Raw genomic sequence first — 22,889 nt, 5'->3', positions numbered from 1 at the left:
AAAAGCAAATAAATATGCATAAAAAAGTCATTTGGGTTTGAGTTTTACAGTGATAAGCACAAGAGAATATTTTGTAAAAGAAAATGGGACTAGGTTCAAGATTAAAACCTATAAAGCTCAGCTTTAACCAAGAAAAATAAAGCTGATTACTTTTGTTATTTAAAAAAAAAAAAAAAAGTGATTACTAAGTAGGAATTTGTTATAGTGTATAAACAAACACATTAGCCAGTATTTGTACTAAAGAACACAACACTATTCACATTACATACATTGTTTAGATTGATGATGTTGTGTTGGTGGGCCATGTTGATGATCTTCCATTTAGTTTCACTTTTCCACCATATATATTCTCAACAATTCCTTCTATCTTTCTAAATTCCTTCACCTTCTCTCTCCATTCCCAACTGTTTTTCAATTCAACCATATCATGAACAATATTGCAAATAATGCCTACAGAGAAGAAAAATCATTCTGCTATTTCCATCCCAGACAACTTCTTCTTGGGGTCTGCCCCTTGTGCTTGAATGAGAGGCTCCTCCTCCTTGCTGCAAAACAAGGCCACCACCACCGCCACCACCGTTCTTCTTCCTCCAAATCTTCCCACAGGCTTCAAACTTCCACAGACACAAAAGCACCCTCTTCCATTCACAAGATCTTTGCTTTGGGCTCTCTATTCACTCGCCACGAATCCCACCACTGGAAATCTCACAACCATGACTACGACAATGACTATGATGATGTCTCTCCCAGTCCAGAAGGTAATAATTAATACATCCCGATTCACTTTTACCTTCATTATGTTACCAGTCATGGATAGATACCTAATTAATATGGAATGGTTGCAATTGCAATTATAATTATCTCCTTCTGGGTTAATCGGGTGGTGTGCCGTGATCATAATTGGTAATGAGTCGCAGTGGGGGATATTTTTCCACTTGTGATGAATTGCTTTCATTATTGGTGGAGAATTATGAGTGCATGTTTGCGTGTCTTGATGTGGAAGATTACATTGTGTGATGATTAGGAAATTAAGGTCAAAAAGCGTAGCTACAACGATAAGAGTGCTATAAGACAGAGGGAGAGGAGTTGAAGGCTTTGGGTTGTGTTGTGTTGTGTGTCATTCTTTTCCTCTTGGCGTGGCATATGCTGTCAGATGCATACGCCAAGAGCATCATGACACTGAAAAATTATTATTTTTCCCATTCTCTGGATTTGATGGGGAATTAGACCACATAACTAATCCCCCAATATCTCGTTCATCTTCATCAAAACCATCACCAAACAACATTAACTCTGATAAGTTTTATACAGAGTTTTGATTCAACCCGTCGGCAGCATAGTACTTGCTTGATTTAGTACAAACAAAAACATTTATAACGAAATTATTATTATTATTATTATGAGTTTGGTTAGGAGAATACTAGTAGCATAGGAGAAACGAAAAAGTAAGGAAAAGCAAAGGTTAGGGTATGAGAGTAAAGTGTATTAAAGTGTATAATTTTTTTGCTTTATCTTTTGGTTGTGGAATGAATAAAAAAAAGAAAAAAAACTTTGCAGAGTCGTTCATCTCAATCAAGTTTGAAGAGAACGGGGTGGCATCGTGGGAAAAGAGCAGAGTGTCGAAGAAGGTGTCCCTAGAGAAGTGCAACAGGGAGAAGAGCGTGATAGAGCACGGGAAGTCACGTGAGGCGTTTAGGTGGCGAAAGCGTATAGGGCACATGTTCCAGCTCATACGATGGAAGAAGAGTGGCGGTGTGTGCCACGTGGAGGGACTGAAGGTGAGAAAGGGTGGTTGGATGAGGAGTCTGACAAAGAGGAAAACGACCATCGAATAAAGCCTCCTCATAAACAACATCACCATTTCTTCACTTTGCCTTTCTTTCTTTCTTACTACCTCCTTTGGGTTTTTAATGTAAAAGGGTTTCTTGAGAATTTTCTCCATAAACATGTTAGGTAGCCTTAGTGGGAAACAATGAAGCCTTCAACATTGTGTTACAGTACTTGTCTTATAGTTGTCTTATGGGGAGAATGTCTTGTTCCCAGTTTTCTAAATAACACTGCAAACATTTTATAAAAACTAAGTAGGAAATAATAATGATGCTGCATGTGTGGTTGTCCGATTAGGCCCTTATAATTTGCTTAGTGGTGTGATGGGTGCCCTACACAAGACCATCAATTTCCCACATCAGGACCACTACATATTACAATACCCTCAAGCTCAATCACAAAACCTTTATTCCCACCACAAGAAAATGACAACACACCATCCAATTCAAAACCAACAAGCTCATTTCCATCATACATTTTTATTACTGGACATATATTATTGCTTTATCACTACGTTTAGAATCAAATTAGGTATACCTTTTCTTTTAAATCTCATGCTCTTTAATTTTTTCCATATTTTTCTATCCAATCATCTTTTTTTCACTAATGCTTCAATTAACAACTCCTTTCTTCTTCTTTTTATATATAAATCAAAATCGATATTACATATAAATGGTCCAATGATAGGCGTACGTGATTAGTATGTTTTTGCCGAGTTAGGCTTAGATTCTTGCGACCAAACAGCTAGCCATTCCTTTTCAAACTAGGAAATTTGAGTTTATGTAGAATTGCTCAACTAAATACATACAATTATATATGTTCTGTAAATTAAATTTGGTTGAGAAATATTTTTACTATTATTTACTCTCTTTTTTTAATTTATGAGTATTTTATCTTAGGATGTGTATGAAATAAATGTGAAAATATGATTGGTTTAGATGAATAATGAGAAATTGGAGTAGAGACATAGGACACTGTTGACAACCTCCAGTCTGTCCCTATTGGTTTCACTTCTCACTTTCTTGTCAATTTCGTTTCAAAGTTACAACAATAACACCCCATGTGGAATGCACCCTCTCTTCTACCCACCTCATTGACAACCCTTCTATCTTCAAACCTTTCGAAGTTCCACGTCAATTAGAGATAAGACAAATTTATAATATAAAAATATAGTGCAAATCTTACTTTACAAGTCGATTTTGTGAAATTAAATTAGGTCTAAAACTTACTTTTAATAATTTCTTCCCCAAATCTTATTAAATATTCTAATAAACAACACAATTATATTTTTTAATATTGTATTAATTTTATCTTTCATTTACGCAACATTTTCAAAACCTATAAAAGATCATCTTTGTGTAGTTATGTGGGAAGTCATTTTAGTTAACAAAATATTTATTTAAAAAAAAAACACGTAACTTTTGGCTGCGTAAGATTGAATTATGATGTAGTATTCGTTTACAGACAAATTAGGATGTCGATTAAATAATATTTACTGATGAATACATACTCATTTTTCGAATAAAAAGAGGAATAAAACTGTCATTTTATTACTTTTTTATCATTACTTCATTTCCATAAATTTGGAAAAGATATTTAAAATAAAATAAAAATATTGGTCGATAAAATTTACAATGTATATGAACATACTATAATACTATATCAATCAACATAAGTATATATAACGTATAAAATATCAAGTACGATAAAATCTTTATAATTAATTTATGGACCAATGTTGAATTGTCCTATGGCTATAATTTTAAGGAGCAATTTTCCGTTTCATTTATTTTAGACACCAATTTTATTTTATTACAATTTAAAAGATTAAATCGATTAACAGTATACACTTTTAGAATATTCTTATTAATGTCGAGGATTTTTTGATGAATTGGTACCGTTTTAAAAATTAATTTGGTAGCCCATAAAGCCTGCCCACTTTCACTTCATTTTATTGAATACATCTTTTTGGTCCAAAACATATAATTTTGGATTCAAATCTATAATTGTCTCCCATTAACATAAATCAACCTAAGATATTTGAACATTTCAAATTCACTCAGAAATGCTTATCATCTATGTTTATCCTTAACCCATACACAACATGCACACAATGTTCATGAGAAGTTGATTGAAGGGCGAAGAAGTAGCATCACCCAAAATCACTTTGAAAAAAATATATATCATTGTATTGTACTTTTTCTTTTCTTTTCAAAATTTATTCCAAAATATAGCGAAATACTATATAAAGGAATTAACATACAAAAATATGATAGGATAACTAATGGAATTAAAATAGGGTTTACAGATGTCCTAAAATACTAAAAGAATTAAAACTTTTCAAAGGATTAAAAAACTATGACAAAATATAGTAATAAACAGAACGGTTCTTGTGACATCCCAAATATCATATTCACATATAATATAATAGGATTCAGCTATTACAATATGTGAAAGCAGTTAAGAGATAAAGATGACAATATTTAAATATTTATACAGTCATCCGAAATTTAGTGGAAATTAAAACGAAAAAAAAACTTGAGTACAAGTTCTAAAAGTTCTCCAAAATACAAAATAAACTAAAGATCGAAGGATGCCTAGAGAGTGTTTCCAAAAATTAACAAGCTAATGAAATAAGAACTAATAAACGCCCTAAGTACTAGGGGCTGGATCTTCCTCAGTCTTCCACGCCTGCTCCAAGGGTACCTCATCACCTACTGCTCACATCCAAAGGATTGGATGATCATCGCAAGGGGGAAGGCAAACACATACAAACATACAAGTGCAAGGGTGAGCTAGGTCTCAAACAATCATACAATTCATTGCAAGAACGTTCATACACACTTAAACATGTAAGTCATCATAAACATAAACATTGATTTCACAAAACTCACTAAAGCAAACATCGTGTCATGTTAAGACCCCTAGACACGTCCGGACATAGAATGTATATAGAGCTGGGGCGGGTTGTGCACTTGTGATGGCCCTACTGCTTTGCAAAGCCATTGCCGAGGGGTTCCACCCGACCATTCACAAGGCTAGTCCGTTACCGCAGTATAGGCCTACAGTGAAAGTGCCTATCCTAGGACCTCCCACTACTCTCACCACACGCGTCAATCCTCTCTAAGTGAGAATGAAAGACCGTTAGAGTGTTAGGGATAACCCCCCATAGTGGAAGCCTCTTACATACATTCAATACACTAATTGATCCCACCGAGAGATCTAAATTTCGCAACCGAATCCAACCAATCCAATTACTTGATAATTTTCCAAGTCATATAAATCATACACACCTTAATTTGCCACAAACAATTAGATAAACCAACCAACCACAAGCTCTAAGCAATAAACTGAACACTAGTAGCAGTGGCCGAACCATTGGGATTGAATTGGGTGCCACTACCAGGCACCCTTGCCAGACCGAACGGTTACGGGATGGAACAATCCTTCCCTGGCCGAAAGTATATCTGACCGAACGGTCATGCGAAAGAACAACTTACCCTAACCATATTTGACCGAACGGTCATGAGAAAGGAATAACCTTCTCTGACCCAGAGTATCTAACCGAACAGTCGTGAGAAGGAATCACCTTCTCTGACCCAGAACCTACCAAACCGGACGGTTTGAGAAAGAAACCTCATTCTCTGACTAAGACCCACCAAACCGAACGGTTTAAGAAGGAAACCTCCTTCTCTAACCAAAACTCACCAGACCGAACGGTTTAATAAAGAGACTTCCTTCTCTAACGAAGATTCACCAGATCGAACTGTTTGAGAAGGAAACCTCCCTCTCTAACCAAGACTCAGACCGGACGGTCAAGAGAAAGAAATACCTTCTCTGACCGAAAACACACATGCCAGACCGAACGGTCAAGAGAAGGAATCATCCTTCTCTGACCCAGACATCCAAACCGGACGGTCAAGGGAAGGAGTCATCCTTCCCTGACCAGGCCTACAAAACCGGACGACCAAGACTCTGCAGAATTCTGCAGAATTCTGCAGAATTCGACAGAACATGCTAAGACCATTTTTTTACCAATTTAACCAACTTCTAACACCTCTAATCTTCGTTTTAGACATAACTAAACTTACCTAAGAGATTCTAAACATTACTAACACGTTTCTAAAGTGATTTAAGCTTCATTTCAACTCTAAACACTCAATTTCTCAACTTAGGGACCCAAAACCCAATCTTACCATTCTGCTCCTATTTTGGTAAATTTGGTGACTCAAACAAGTCACAATACACTTAGTGAAACTGTCCCAACAGTCCACAAGCACAACAAACCCCATATACTCAAAATTACTACCTCACTTCCCTTAAAATGGCTTAAAAGTGGCTTTAAATGACTTGATTTTCTTCCAAACACTACCACAACAGATTTCAATCATCATCACAGTCCCAATCATGCCTAATTCAACATACCAAGGGGTTCCAAACAGTCCAAAATCATCAATCATCAATTCTACATAACATACCCATTTTCATACATAAATTTCAAACCAATTCAACCAATTTCATGCTTCCAACAACATACAACTTTAAGATTTATCATACATTCACAACATACTATAAAAATGGAAAGAAAGCTAGCTCCCCTTACCTCTAGGGTGCACCGCCAACTCAAGGAATGATCCTAGACCAAGTACTTTGAACCCAAAGTGTGAGAATCACCTAAAATCATCAATTGATGATGGAGGACGAATTTTAGCACTAAGTTGAAGTTAGATTGTGGAAGAAAACGAAATGGGTTGCATGAAATAAGAATCTCATGCTTGAAACCCTAGGGCAAAGGAGGAAAGAGGGCTTTCTTACCGGTTGGATGAAACGGAAAATCGATCGGTAGAAACGTAGCTCTTGGAGTCCTGAATGCTTAGGTAGCTTCAATTTGAGAAACTAACGGTTAGAATCTGAGTTGAGATGGAAGGAGTGGCAAGGCAAAGAAGGAGAGAAACGTAGAAGGAGATGGTTGCTGTCTTAGGAGAATGACTAAGATTTAGAATGCTAAGTGTATTTCCCTTTACTAATAGTATTCAACCTATCCTATGCTGCCACGTGTACACACACTTAAATGGCATTTTTGCAAGGCCTTACAGTTCTACAACTAGGTTTAAACCGTATGATGGTACAAAGTAGTCACATACTGAAGAGTTATACAAAACTCTATATAACCCGCACAATATTACAAAAGATATACTAAGCCTAAATACCGAACGTCCATAAAACTAAACTGCAAGGTTCTCTTCTTCCAATGCTTCTCCCAACAAACACTCATCAACATCTGCTCACATCCACTGAATGATCATTGCAAGAGAAAGGACAACCAAATGGGAAACATAAGACAAGACAAGAAAATGTAGGATAAACTTATATAATTTAATTAATCATAACAACATAAACAAATTCATAACCAACTTATAACATAAAATCATCATACATATATATCAAGTAAAGACCGAACACATCATACATATATTTCAAGTAAAGACCGAATACATCATACATACAATGACTGACCACTTGATTTGACTATCCGGATTAGGGATGACAACGGGTCGGGTTCGGGTCGGATAGTGCAATACCCGAACCTGACCCGCATGTAAAAAGTGTACCCGCTACTTGCCGGGTACCCGCATAAAAAAAACCCGCAGATTTTTTTCAACCCGCGGATATCCGTTGGATACCCGTTAACCGTGTCTGTATTATTATCCAAGCCTAAGTTCTGATCCAAATTTCAAAACTTATAAACCCTAGATCTTCACTTCAAAACTCCCATTTACACCAAAATATTTCATATCTACACCAAAACATTTCAGATATGCACTTAAGGATTTCATATCTGCATCAAAGAATCTCATATATGCGCTAAAGGATCACAGATCTACACCAAAGAGTCTCAAATATGCCTCTTGTTGTCGCTCCCGATGCGTTTCAGCCTCTCAAGCTCTACGAATGGGATCACCTATTGTTGGAAGAAGAAGTTGTCACGGACGAAGCCATGAATGGTGGAAGAAGAAGCTACCGCAGACGGAGCCGTGAATGGTGGAAGAAGAAGCTACCGCGGACGGAGCCGTGAATGGTGGAAGAAGAAGTTGTAAACGTTGCGACGGCGTCGTTGAAGACGGTTGTTCTTGTGGTTGGTAGGTGGCGGAGATTCTTGTGTTTGGTAGGTGGCGGAAAGAAGAAGGAAAAGAAATATTAAGAAAGAAGAAGAAAGAAGAAGGGAATGAGGTTTTAGAGAAAAGAAGAAAAATAAAAAAGTGACCTTTCACTTCCTCTGCAAGTTCAAAATAAAAAAGTGACCTTTCACTTCCTCTGCAATGTCAGAACTTTGAATATTTTACTTTGAATAACAAAGTTGATACTACGATAGTAACGTTTGAAATTTGAATACCATGACTCAGAAGTTTAATTTTATTTTGTAATTTCATATTTTAATTTATTTTATAATTTCATAAAAAGATAATGGATAAAATTGGAATTTCATTTTTAAACGGGTAGCGGATACCCGCAGTACGGATAGTGTGATATTCGTACCCAACCCGTTAACGAGCGGGTATTAAATTACCCGCTACCCGCGGGTACCTTTTACTTGCGGATATTAAATACCCGCAATGGGTTTTGCCCGCGGATACCCGCGGGTACGGGTATTATTGCCATCCTTAATCCGGATTGTATGAATTATGTAGGTACGACGTTTGTGCACCCAAATGGTGTAGTAGCTCGGATGTCCTCACCAGCTGTCATTTGAGGTTAGTCTGTTATACCTCATCCAAGTTAACCTTATGGATTAGGACCTCCTGCCATTCTCACGCATGAGCTACTCTTCTCTACTTGAGGATGAGTAATCGCAGAATATCAAGATAAACGCCAGCTAAGCAAACCACCTTCATACTTTACCATTCAATAACCAACCACGAGATATTCCTCCCTAAAACACTCTTTCATATCTTTAATTCATCTCATACTTTAATACCATCATACTTACTCATCAGTAAAATCAAACTGAATAGTAAATAAAATCTCACTCTCAAACAAGACCGACAAGAAGAGATCAACATGCTTATGAACAAGATCGAATGGAAGAACACTCTCTAGAGGTTAACATAACCAAACATTATTACCAGACTAAACACTCTAGTTGAGCTGAATACTTATTATAAGACTGAACGTTTTCTCTCTACCCAAAGGCTAATACCAACGCTACTAGCTTAGGCCTTAAGCCGAACACTATTAAAACTTAATATTCATACAATACTGAATACTACAAAGAAACTGAGTGCTAGTACAAGACCAAACACTTCTGAGACTGAGTGCTAGTATAAGACCGAGCACTTCTGAGATCGAGTGCTAGTATAAGACCGAACACTTCTCAGACCAAGTGCTAGTATAAGACCGAGCACTTCTGAGACCGAGTGCTAATATAAGACTGAGCACTTCTGAGACCGAGAATGATTATAATATATAAGACTTAACTTAGTTTGGGTAACTTAATTAGGCTGACCCCTAAATGGAAATAGAAGACTGTACATAGATCGAATGCTTATTTTCAATTATATCCAATAGAAGGTCGATCGGTCATTAACTGAAATTCTTTACCGAATGAGAATTCAGTCAAGACTGAACACACCAAGAGAAACCGAACGGTCACAAATGACTCTCGACAACAATTAAAGAATTTTGCATAATATTGCAGAATTAAAATCAAACCCTATTCCTACCCAATTCACATAATTTATCAGCATCAACACATACAAATTAACATGTAGCAACTTCAATATTCAATATCACCCAAATCACCAAACATAATATCATTTAAACATGCAACCATTCACAAACAGAGAATCATAATTAAATTATAAGCTTCCCTTACCTCAAAACCCAGAAAACTTCTAAGCTTCCACAGTATTGCCTACACCGCAAGTAACTTCTATGACCTTCTATTAATTTCTGATTGATGAAAAGGAACTAATCATAGAACCAAAGACAAGAAACAGATTCAGAGAAGGAATTGATGAGCACATGCAAGCTGAACAAGGCTTGCATGTAACAGAAAATGCATGGATCACAAAGATGACAAGACTGGACTAACCACTTCAAAACCGCAACTTGATCGGTTTAAATGAAAGTCCTGGACGCCAGGAGAACTCAAACGTTGCCTGAATGATGATCAGAAGAGGAAAAACATAAGAATTTAGAGAGAAGGAAGAAGAATTTTAGAGAGAAGAAAAAAAAATGGAAATTTAGAACTTTGGAGAAGGAGAGTGCATGCAGAAAGTGACACCAAATGTTAAAACTTTCGCTTATAAACTACCATCAAAAAGTGATCGATCACTCAACTACATACACCTGTCTTCTACTTTCTGAATTTCTAATTCCTTACACCTACACCTGGTTTCCATTCTGTTCTAAATTTAATAACCTTGACACATTATAGTATTTGCCCGTAATCCAAATATAAGTCTCACATTAAATATAAATAATAAAGATAAAATAATATATATAAAAAGAACCAAACCAATAAATATTAAACCTTAATATTAAGGTTTTACGTTGAAAGTTGTTTTAAGTTTTTTTTTATATAAATATAACTCTAGTTTATTTTAATATCCAACTGATATAAGTATGTATTGATGTTGTGATAAAACCAACCATAATTAGTTATTAAAAGTGAATTGGTAAAACTCAACTTACTTATAAAAGGGACAGTTAAAAATTTTAATGAGTTGAAAGTTCTATGAACATTTACTGTATGAATGTAGAGTCAAAATTTTATATGAAGAACTATACTTAAAACAAAAGATACTTATAATATATATATATATATATATATATATATATATATATATATATATGGGGTTTGTTAATACGCGTACGTCTATTTTTCAGTTGGTACGTTTTAACAATGTGTACCGGATTATAGACAAAAATACTCTCATTTATCATGGATTCTAAGTTTTAAGGTCAAGGATATTTAAATAATTTTCATTCTCAAAACTAAAAAAAAAATAGCCAAACCCTTACTCACCTCCGTCATTACTCTCAACCCTTTCTCTTTCATCTCTCTCACTCCAATATTTTCTTTATCATTTCTCTCACTCCAACATTTTCTCTGTCGTCATCCGTACTGTTGTCCCAATTGAAAAAAAAAATCAGAAACCCTTTGTCATCAAAGATATTTTCTCTCTCATCTCAACATTTTCTCTATCATCACTCCAACATTTTTTCTCTCATCTCAACCCAATTGAAGATGATAGTGGTAATTTGAATCAGAGAAATTTTAAATGGACGTAAGGAAATTAAAGAAATAGGTATAGAAGAGCTCCCTAGGAGTACAATTCTTTCAATTCTAGGTTGTAATCTTACATCATGTATCTCATACCAACAGAGAAAGGAAAAAGAAACACTTTGTGTAAAGGGAAAAGGACAATAGAGGAAAATATCTTGTTCTTTAAAGATATAATGAAATGTGGTGTAGATGTGTAATTAATATATGAAAATTTAATTGATTTATGAAGTTTTTATTTACATGATTTAATTTAAAAATGAAATTTAATAATAATAAGAAGGGAAAATATATAACACATCCTCCAAATGAACGAACAGAGCAAGAGCAACAAATTACGATGTCACGGGTTGTTGTGTGTGGCTGAGGGAGAGTATGGAGACGAGAGAGAAACAAATTGGATAATTGAGGAAAGTGGATCAGGGATAGGCAAGGGTTTCTGATTTTTTTTTTTTTCAATTGGGACAATAGGGATGACAAAGAAAATGTTGGAGTGAGAGAGATGAAAGAGAAAGGGTTGAGAGGAATGATGAATGTGAGTAAGAGTTTGAGGGTTTCTTTCTTTTTTTAGTTTTGAGAATGAAAATTATTTAAATATCGACCTTAAACTTAAAATCCATTATAAATGAGGATATTTTTGTCTATTATAATCCGGTACACATTGTTAAAACGTAAAAGCAGACATACGTGTGTTAAGAAACCATATATATATATATATGTGTATATATATATATATATATATATATATATATATATATATATATATATATATATATATATATATATATATATAATGGGAGGACAACCGAAGTAGGAATCATCAATTCTTGAAATCTGACAATTCAAAGCTAGGAAATAACTCCTGATTTACCAGGTATTACACCAATAAATGCCATGTCTCAGTTATTTTGCCAATTGAATTTTACATTCCAAAATCCAACAGCTACAACTTTTATATACAACAGCACACTTGAAAAAGGCAAAGACAGAACTTTACCTATATGAATAATGAAGTCACATCTCAAAAAGAAAAAAAAAAAAAAAAGAAACCACAACCTTCTTGTATTCAGTGATCATTACTACTATGTGGTAAGGAATGGAACAATTTTTACAACGTATTTAAAATGTCAAGCTGACTCAGTGATTCCATATTCTTGAGATGAAGGTTGCAAGGCGCGAATGCGAATGTCATATTTCATTCGATTTGAGGCTTCTGTGGCAGGTGATGGTTGGGCTCCGTTTGCAAGGAGGGGAAAAGACGATGAAGTGTGATCATTGTAGGCATATCCAACATGGTTGCAACACTTGCGACAGAGAAGCTTGGTTTTTTTGCGGAACAAACCCCACGAATGCTTGGCAAAAAATGGGGCACATTCAATTTCATCAGCATGGGTGAATCTGCTGTCATCAACGTTGAAGAATGATATAATACCTCGCCTTATGGATTTCCCATATTTTGAACCGATGGAGGATATGCTCCGGTTAGAGGAGGATAGGTTCAGCTCATACCCGCAAGTGCCACAACTGCAAAAACAAGAAGTCAAAAATTCATTCGTATTGGACCATCCCAATCATCACCCACCAAGTATCTGTGAAATGGTCAAAAAGAAAGAAAGAAAAGTAGAAGAGGCAGATTTGACCATATAGCACACTACTACAACTCAAGGTAAAAATTTTCGACAGTTTACTGAAAAATTGGTCTCGTTGCTTTTTAGCAAACAGACCCTTCCATATTGGCTATCTTTCAAATTGGTGAAACACATAATTTACATCAGTTTTTTTACGAAGATAATTTAGGGCGTGTTTGATTTTGAAGATGGATTCGGGAAATTGGGAAAAAATGAGAGAGGTGAAGAACCTGGGTAGTCGTGTTCAAATTGTATAGAGATTCCAAATAAACAATTCGATTAACATGGAAAATAATTATGTTTGTGAAGTTTGTGCGCGATCAGGAGTTTAATCTTTGTGTGTGTAAACGAAGAACATCTATTAAGAAAGTCAACCCTTTTAGATGGTAGTATTGGACTATCCCCGAAAATACTGTGGGCACTCAAAACCATGTTAACAACCAAAAGGTGAATTAGATACATGTTAGCGTGTTACTGTTTCGTAGCAACAACCCCGAAAAGAGAAACACATTCAAGCACACTTAAAGGAAAGAAACATTAACCCACCCTAAAGAATCCGAAAATATATACGAAAGGAAAATCAATCAGGCACTGGCTTTCAGTCTTTCAGACTTGAAAAATGAGCTACCAGGTATTTGTTAGGAAAGAAGCAAATATGATATTGCAATTATTGTGACAGAAAAAAGAGAAGAAAAAGAAAAGCAAAATGAGATTGAAGAAGAACCTGTAGCGGACATCCCTCTGAGAAGAGCAGGAATAGGTGTAGGAGGAGGAAGTTGGATTGTGATGTACTTGTGATTTTTTGTTAAACACGGAATTCTCCATTTTTGAGATGAATGGGATGAGCGAATGAGAAAGAGAAAGAGAAAGAGAAAGAGAAGTTAATAAATTTATAAGCAGAGAGGAAGAAGGAAAGAAACTGCCTTGTTGGAAGTTATGGTTGTGCAGGTTCGTGTCCCTCATAGAGTCCACCACCACTTTGACTCTACCCAAACCAATTCACACCTCCTTCTAAACATTCCTTAAGAGTTGTCATTTTTTTATTACTTATACAATCAAATGGTCATTTTTTACAATTTTATACAAATCATATTTAGAATATATTTAACACTTTTTATATTTACAATTAATGCATGAAAAACTAAACCTTTACTATCTTTTCTATCTTTTACCACTACGCACGTAATTGTGTCCATTATAATTAATTAGGGTCATCATGAATTACTATTATTGTTGCAAAAACTAAAATTAAACTATTATATAATCATTAAAGCCAAAGGTAACAATATTTTTTTATATAATAAAAAAGATATCATAATTAAAACACCAAGAATACTGGGATCCAAGTGGAATTAACCTCCATCTGTTTCTTCCTGCGTTAATTACATATATTTGCTTAATCATTGTAGCAACTGACGGGGTTAAGAAAGACCTTTTCTGTCCTATGTTTAAATTAGAAAATGTATGATGTAATACGTTTTATAAATATTCTACTATTTTAGCCTTTGCAAAGTACACTTATTCACTTATTTTTATGAACAATATTTATGACTAGAATAAGACGCGGGACCAATCTCGTTAAGTTATTTCTTATCGTAACACGAGGTTTCTTTTGGTAAGCATATGTTAACGAAGGTGAGAAAATGTATGAAATTTAACATGTTCTTGACATTTTTCGCTTTCTAATCTTCTTTGTGTGTATATATATTTTCACTCGTCAAACTATTGAGTCACTTCTCTTTAATTTTTTTGTAATAAACTTATTATAGAAATTTTATATGCTAATGCTACCGTCCATGATGCGAGTGATTTTGTTTAATTTATGGACCGCGGACGAGGCGACGAACCAAACATTATTAATATCTACAAAGTATGCCAAAACAAACAAAACAGATTATTTATGTTTTTTTCTTAGTTTTCCGTGTTGCGCCGACACAAGGGTTAATTAATTCCAACACCGGTAAGCTTGTTTGGTGACACGTGTAATATGTGTGTGACAGGTAAAAGGGAAGTATGATATAATATGGTAAAGCAGATTAGAAAAAAGTATGATGAGCATTAATGATAGATGAGGAAGGAAGTTTTGTTTAAACAGATATAAAGAAAGAAAAAGAGGTATTCTCTAATCATCCTCCTCATCCGTAACGAATTTGCCAGTTCCAGGATTCAAAGCTGCGACGAAGAAGAAAAGAACGTTGAACAACACAAGGGGTTCGATTTCGTTGATCGGTACTCCAGTCTCGATGTTGAGCTGGGCGAGTGCTCCCTTCCCAGTAATAATCTCTCCAATCAAAGAGAAAACGAATCCCAATTGAGCCAATCTTCCCACAAATAGCTCGTTAGCTTTCGTGAATCCAAACAAACGACCTGAAAAATAACCCATCTTCTACATTAATGTTAAGAATTCGGAAATCCAACAACGTTGTTTGTTTCAAAACTGAGGTACCTGAACCGAGACCAAGTGCTTCTCTGAAGCCTTTTCCTGAAGGAATGACACCTCCGGTGTTGGGTTCGTCATCGACAAATTTCCCACGGTCACCTAAACCTCCAATAGCTCCCAGCAGCGTGAAAAGGATGAAAAACAGAAGAAGAGGCTCTGCTTCGTAAATGGGAATTCCAGTTTCCAGATTCAATTGTGAAAGAATTCCTTTCCCAGTTACTGCTTCACCCAACAATGATGCCTGCACAAACGTTTCTTAATGCTTCTGCCTCCAATAATCTTGGAATCACCATGTCCAGTAAAAATCAAACTCACCTTTTTCATATTGACTTAGTCTCAAAATTCATTTTTAACATAATTTAAAGTTGAATTAATCTTTTAAGGTCTACCTCTAAACAAACAACACAACCCAATTGATGTTTCTTTCTTCAGCATATACTACATTTTTTTATAAATCTTCCTAACTCACAATAGAGTCTCAATTGTCAAGTGCATTGAAAACAAAAAATATCACACATCATGCGACCGTTGTGGAGTTTATGTTTATTTATTTGACTCACCGCAAAACCAAGCATGGCAACACGACCCACAAAGAGCTCGTTCTGCTTAGTAAAACCAAACCCTCCAGAAGTGCCAAAGATACCATCTTCAACCTTTTGCTTTGGCTTTACAACCTGAATCAATGAACAAACAACGTAAATCTCGTGAAACAAAATTAATTTTTCTGAAAACAAAGTATTAGATTAGGCAAGACAGAGGTTTGGTTTGAGTACCTTGGCAGGAGGGGCCTTGGTCTTTGATTTGAAGAGAGCAAGAGTTGTGAATGTACGAGGTGAAGAAGAGAAAGAAGATGACGATGGAAGAGGATTGAATGAGAGTTGAGAGAATTTAGGCCTCAATTGTTGGAAAAGGTCTTTCTTCAAACCCAGGGAGTGGCTGCTAGAGACACTAGACATGAGCAACATGGTTTGAGCCATTGGTGACTAGTGTTAGCTTGGTGGTTTGGTTTAGAATGTTGGCAGTGTGGTAGTGTTGAATATGTTAAAGGAAGAGTTTACCAAAATCATGATAGAATGGGAAAACCATCTATAATTTAACAAGGGTGTGGATGTGGTGTAATAGTTGATGACAGGCAGCAAGAGTGACCACGTCTCCAACACTATTTGTGGTATGCTGATAATGTTTTCATTTGAGGTTTCGCAAAAAATAATATTCATCTCCTTTCGTTTCCTGCCTCAAACTCAGTACACTCACTCACTTTAATTCATTTCGCTCTCTCTATTTTATTTTCTTGGCTCAATTTTACGTACAAAATAATTGAAGTTGGAGTTTTTGAAAAGCAATGTGTCTAGATTCTTCCAAATTCTAAGTTGTGTTTTATTGCGGTCCAGAATCTGAAGAAAGAAGTTAGTCAGTCGTAGCTAGGAGGATTGGACAAGGAAATCTCAACTCCACAAATCCTCTTTTGACACGTTAACAACCACCGCTAGATATTCCTAGTACACAGATGTTCGTTATCTTAGCATAAAAAAAGAAAAAACATTTCTCTAAAATAACTGTTTAATATTTAACGCACGTGAAAATATATCCACAAGCTTCATTTATAACTTCATACTTTCTAAACTATTTTTTAAAGGAGATTTTATCTCTTTTCTTATTGGATGCATCTCTTAGTAAACAAAAAATAAATTTGTTGTTTTAATTTGATTTAGTACTTGTATGATGCATGGGTTTCTAAAAGATATAACATGTTTTACATTGTTTTTAGCAAATCTTTTTCATTATTACTCATTTATTTTTAATACAGAGAATTTTGTTTATTTCCTTCTCTCCTCACTTCTTCCCTCTTTCTTCTTGTTTTTTTTCTTTCGGTCCCTTTCTATCCTCCTACCAAAGAAAGAATTGGTGAGAAAATTATAAACTTTGAAATCACCCATGTCCCACAAACAAATATTCGTGTGATCTTCTTCAGGCCCAACTTTAGCCTTTTATAAATTTTCAAGACACAAAAGATGTGTCTCTTCCTACACCTCCTTTTTTCTTCCTGCACCTCTTTAATTATGAAATTCTAATTTTACCCCTGAGTAAAAGTCAAAAGCCTAACTTTACTTTTCCATTTATCATTTTCATTTGTGCCACACCTCCCCCTCTCATTCCTGTTTTTGCATCTTTAATTGTTCTCATCTGAGTTTTGCATCTCAATCTCTTTTTTTTTTTTTGCATTGAGTTTTTGTAACTTCCTTTTTGAATACATAAGTTACCGCACCTCCCTCTAGAGCACGGTGAAGAGGGTTTTTCTTGGAAGGTGAGAAAGGCGGGAGCTGGTGACGAAGGTTGAGCCTTTGGTGGTAGAAGTGCCCCAGCGTGTAGTTGTGGGTTAATGGAATCGTCTACTGTTGTCACTATTAAAGTCTCTGTTGTTGGCGACCATGATCAATCAATTTTGATCGTCTCAGTCAGACGACCATCGTGCTGTCACCGATGGCTTCATTAGAACTCTTACCTGCTTTTAGCTCCTTTTGAAGTTATGAGTCTGCTTCCTTTTCCATCATGCATAGTGACATGTCTCATAGTGATTTAGAGTGTTTATGTTGTTATTTTCCTCTTTCAAGTTTGTTGTGCGTTGTCGCGCGTCTCATCTCCTCTGAAACAGATATTCAGAGCATCGAGGTTGTTTTTTTATTCCTTTTTGAGGTGCCTTGATTGAAGAATCTTGGATTTTTAAGGTTTCTCTCTCCTATTCATCCATAGTTTCTTCCGTTCTGACCTCTCTTTTGTCACCATTGCTTTTGACCAGCCCATATATGTTTTTTCTCCCGTGGCAAAATTTTTTTGTTAGTTTATTTATAACCGTGGTGACTCTTGAACAATTACCTCATTATCTATTGAATGTCAGCAATGCATTCCTCAATGACAATTTGTAAGAAGAGATTTACATGAAGCAACCTACCAGATTTGTTACTCAATAGGAGACTTTTGGTTTAATATTTTGTCTTCTATGTCGTATTCACAAATCATTAACAATCTGGTGTCACTCGAGTGCAAAAACAAATATTTTCACTAAGTCTTTGTGGATTATATTAGTAACAAGTTTGATATATATGATTTGTATCCACTAGCATGAGGGGGAGTGTTAGATATATTATCTTTATTTTTTTATTTTTTATCTTTAATCAGTTTGTTAATATTTTTTATTTGTATTTTGAGCTTAACTCATACTTCTTCTATTACAAATAGGGACCTTGTCTATATATTCAACAAGAACCAACTTCCATTGATCTTCAAAACCACTGTTGAGTTGTAGTCTTTTGAGTCAAGACAAATAAGAATAACATTTTGCTTTGTGGTATTTTTTTTATTTATTTATTTTTGGATTTAGAAATAGAAATTTGATTTTAAAATATATTTTGGAATACGAAAAAGAAAAATTCCAAAATCGAATGATTTGAAAAGCATATGTGCATTCGAAATACCTTCTAAAATGCTCGTTTCATGAGTATTTTTAATCATTCCACTGGTTCTTGTTTCTATTTGGAAATCGCATATATTTTTTGTTTAAATTTGGTTCCTATTTTTCAAAAGTAAAGCAAATGGGTATCTGCCATTAGTACCGCACTAACACCGTCAAAGAAAGTGTTACGTGTTAGTTCGTATTTTTTTAAAAATACTTTTTTAATTATTTTTATTTTTTATTTGAAAAATATTTGATTAGTGTCAAATTAGCATTGTGTCACGTGACAATAATAGTATGACGTGACAATGGTAGTGTCATGTGTCACTGTCATGTCACGTATCATTACATTAGTCTCAATTTAGTTTGTCTTTTTTTTTCACTCAATTTAGCCCTAATTTTTTTTTAAAATTAATCAATTTTGTTTCTTTCCAAATTCAAACAACATTTAGTTTATATATAAATGTTATATAAATATTTGTATTAAAATTGATATTTCTATTAAATATTTTTAATAAGAATAAGTTTATTTATTTAATTATAAAAATGTTAATTATCTTAGAAATATACCTATAAGAGTTAAAAAAATAGTGACTTGACATACTTGTGTGAATTTTCACATCATTTGAAAAATCCACAAAAGTATGCCATGTCACTATTTTTTTTAGTTCTTACAAGTATATTTACATAACATAATTAATATTTGTATAATTAACTAAATTTAAATATAATAAACTTAATCTTGTTAACAATGTTTAATTAAAATATTAATTTTAATAAAATTAATTGTATAAGATTTATATAAAAATTAATTTTCATTTGAATTTAGGAGGAACAAAATTGTTTAATTTAAAAAAAAAAGACTAAATTAAGACAAAATAAAAATAAAGGGATCAAATTACAATTACACGTGGCACGATAGTGACACATGTCATGTCACATTGTCATTGCCACATAACACAACATTAATTTGACATGTGTCATTTTTCTATTTTTCTAAAGAAATATTAAAAAAAATAAAAATAATTATAAAATATTTAAAAGAATTAAAAAAACACAAACTGACATGTGACACCCTTTTTAAGTGTGTTAGTATTATACTAACAGTAAAGATCTGATTATTGGACATTACTCCCTTCACCACTACCACTACGTAGTGCTTCCTCCACCTCCCTATCCATTTTTTACCCTTCAATAATCCTCCACCTCTCCATCCTTTTTTTATCCTTTAGTAATATTTGAACGAATGTGAATATGCCTTGTATTTTTAAACATATATCAACATCCGTTCACGGATGTTGAGATCCGTTCACGGATGTTGAGATTCGTTCAAGAAAATCTTATTCCGTTTAAGAAAATCCTTATTTAAACGAATGGATGCTTTCCTGCTACTGTGTTTTTTGCTTTTTGCTTTTTCAAACCTAATCCGGTAAAGCATTAATGTTGTTTAAGACTTATTCAGATTCAAAGTTGTGGTTTTCTATGTTAGAATGAAGCATTGGACATGCAAAAACAGATAAAACATGCACCGAATCTAAGACTTTGTAATAGATTGATTTTTGGAAAATTTAAAGGAAAAGTTGAATAATGGAGGAAAGTTAATTGTGGTTAACAAGGAAATTTGGGCATCATTTTCGATTCTTCTCTCGCCTCCTTCTTTTCGTACAGCAAACCATCTTCACTCTTTATTTTCTACCAACTTTTTTTTAGATTTATTTTTTTTTTAAAAAAAGTTTGTTTTGTTCACATTTTCTAATGTTTCAGGTGGATGGAAAGAGCTAAGTTGTCTTTCTCTTCATTCGCCAATTAAAACATGAGTGGATGCACATTAGACACAGAAACGAAGCACCATTAACGAATGACCACCGCACACACCGCTGCACTATTGAATGACCACCACACACACATTCACCGCTGCATCGTTACATCACGAACAGCCATACTATCAGGCCACGAACCAAAATCAAAATGGAGAAGAAGCGGAAAGAGATATGGAGAAAGAGAGAAGTGAGAGTTGGGAGATGGAAAGAAATGGAGATTGATAAAATGATTATTTTAGTCTTTCAAAAATAGAAACTCAATTGAGACCAACAAATTGAGAGACCTATTATTAAAAATGAGATCGCTAGAGTGATTAATTTTTTTTTATATTTTTATTTTGTGTTTTGAAATATAAAAGAAGAAATTATGGAACGAGTAATCTAGAAGGTAATTCCACATTCGAAAATATCTATTGAACATTTATTGTGGAAATTTCTTTATTTTGTTTTAGATTGGATGTTTCAGAAGGTATTTTTCGAATCCAAAACTACTTCCCAAAACATTCCATAAAAAAATATTAAAAATAAGTTATATTTTTATTATATTATATTAAAAACAAGGAGGTGTAGAAAGAATCACTTGATAAGAAAAAATGAATTAGAAAGCTAGTATGTACAAAAGTCTCATAAGTAGTGTTTGAAGATGGTCCAAGCTCACTTCAAATGTAATTGATTCATGTTCAAAATAAAGCCAATTTTATTTGGGAGCTTCTCCATGCACCTCAAAGTATATACTTTTGTCTTTCAGTAAAAATTAGATAAGTAGTAATTATTTATTACGTACCAAAATTAGACAAGCAGTAATTATTTAATACTTACCAAAATGAATATATTACACCCTCTATATTTACTGAATCATGCATCCTCAAGTCTTATGCGTTTTCTTCTTCTCTAGTCTCACTTTGCATATAATCAGGTTTTGAAATCCAGAAACTCACAAAATTAGATTAAAAACTTATCAAAATTGGAAATCCGGTTAAAAAACTCATTAAATTTAAAATTAAAGTTATAAAACTCATTGAATTTTAAAATCTATTATTTAATGCTTTCAAATTTCGAAATACCTTATTTATTTTCTCCCGAAATCCAATATCTATTACTTTTGGATTTCGAAATTTGATATTTATTTTTCCTAAATTTCAAAATATTATATTTATTACTCCAAATTTCAAAATTTAGTATTTATTTTTTCTCTAAAATCATTTATTAATAAAAATTTAAATAAAATTTATTAAATTATTTAATTTGTTGAATATAATATTTTTTAATATAATTTAATATATTTTAATACTTATATTTTAATATAATTTAATATATTAAAACTTATATTTTAATATAATTTGATATATTTTAATACTTTTAATATTTTAGCATATAATTTATTAAAACAAGTAAAGCACATTTTGTAAAAAATAAAAACAACAATTTTAAAAATAAAAGTAAAAAAAAATCAATATTGGATACTGAAATTTGGAATAAGTGTTCACCAGATTTTAGAATATGGAAGAAATGAAGATCAAATTTTGAAATATGAAAGTATTGTGTTAACCCAATTTAAAAATACAATTAAAATTTGAAAATCTAATTAAGAGTAACGTTTGGTTTAGATTAAGAAAGAGTAAGAGCAAAATTGGATAGTTTATGAGGTGAGTAATTGATATTTAAAGAATATTATCTCTAATTTTTATATTATTTTCCATATATTTCCAATTTTCTCTTCTCGTTCATAATTATGACTTCTCATCTCTACTTTTCCTCTTGGGAGCACGACACTTCATACGGTACAAACTTTATTTTCTATTCATTTTTACTTGCCTATCTTGTTTTTTATTAAAAAAAGAAAATTGTTCCCCTCTTTTTCAAAGTCAAACATAATAAGAATAAATTTATGTGGAGAGAAAAATTGAAATTGAAATGAGAAGACAAGAATAAATTTAAAAGAAAATTACTATAAAAACTATTTTTTTTTCATTAAATTTGAGTTACTTTCTTCCGTAATAAACGTATGTAAATTGATAAGGAAAACGTATTTTAATAATAACTAAGATGTTTCTAACACTCATTATGGAAAAACCTCAAATTAGTGAATAATTAATTATTTTGATTATATAACATTATACAAGATTTAGATGTTGAGATGAATTATTTGTCTGTCTCTTTTAAGCAGTTATTTATCAATAAAAACAAAAAATAAATAAATTAATGATTCGTTGTTTTGTCCTATTCCGCAATTTCATAACTATTTGATAGAAGGAAGATACAAAACCAACAGGCAAAATAACGAATTGATGAAATAAATTTCAGTGAAACTTTAGAAATTACAACAAAACTTAAAAGGAAAAAAAAGCAGAAAATGAAGATGTTAGGGTTTTTGACAGATTATTAAGAAGGAAAGTGGACAGTGACCTGCATTTATGTTCCATTTATAGTCTTCATC

At 33.4% G+C, this 22,889-nt stretch overlaps 3 protein-coding genes across 3 annotated transcripts; 1 reads left to right on the top strand and 2 right to left on the bottom strand.

Annotated features, from left to right (window-relative positions):
- The first annotated feature begins 348 nt into the window (after window positions 1-348).
- LOC106761383 lies at window positions 349-1,973 on the top strand. Its single transcript, XM_014644934.2, has 2 exons — window positions 349-758; window positions 1,558-1,973. Exons 1-2 carry the CDS (start codon window positions 428-430, stop codon window positions 1,833-1,835), a joined length of 609 nt encoding a protein of 202 aa, XP_014500420.1. The 5' UTR covers window positions 349-427; the 3' UTR covers window positions 1,836-1,973.
- A 9,984-nt stretch (window positions 1,974-11,957) lies between these two features.
- On the bottom strand, window positions 11,958-13,742 carry LOC106761320 (uncharacterized protein At4g08330, chloroplastic). The gene is made up of 2 exons (XM_014644860.2): window positions 13,466-13,742; window positions 11,958-12,637 (listed from the first exon to the last, which is right to left on the bottom strand). The coding sequence occupies exons 1-2, from the start codon at window positions 13,702-13,704 to the stop codon at window positions 12,241-12,243; spliced, it is 636 nt and encodes a 211-aa protein (XP_014500346.1). The 5' UTR covers window positions 13,705-13,742; the 3' UTR covers window positions 11,958-12,240.
- A 1,013-nt stretch (window positions 13,743-14,755) lies between these two features.
- LOC106759760 (photosystem II 22 kDa protein, chloroplastic) lies at window positions 14,756-16,337 on the bottom strand. The gene is made up of 4 exons (XM_014643092.2): window positions 15,955-16,337; window positions 15,742-15,855; window positions 15,188-15,422; window positions 14,756-15,108 (listed from the first exon to the last, which is right to left on the bottom strand). Exons 1-4 carry the CDS (start codon window positions 16,156-16,158, stop codon window positions 14,864-14,866), a joined length of 798 nt encoding a protein of 265 aa, XP_014498578.1. The 5' UTR covers window positions 16,159-16,337; the 3' UTR covers window positions 14,756-14,863.
- Between the last annotated feature and the right edge of the window lie 6,552 nt (window positions 16,338-22,889).

This window comes from Vigna radiata, chromosome 5, assembly GCF_000741045.1.
Source record: "Vigna radiata var. radiata cultivar VC1973A chromosome 5, Vradiata_ver6, whole genome shotgun sequence".
NCBI classification, from domain to species: Eukaryota; Viridiplantae; Streptophyta; class Magnoliopsida; order Fabales; family Fabaceae; genus Vigna; species Vigna radiata.
The sequence above is the reverse complement of the archived record's forward strand: the minus strand, read 5'-3'. Positions and strand labels throughout refer to the sequence as shown.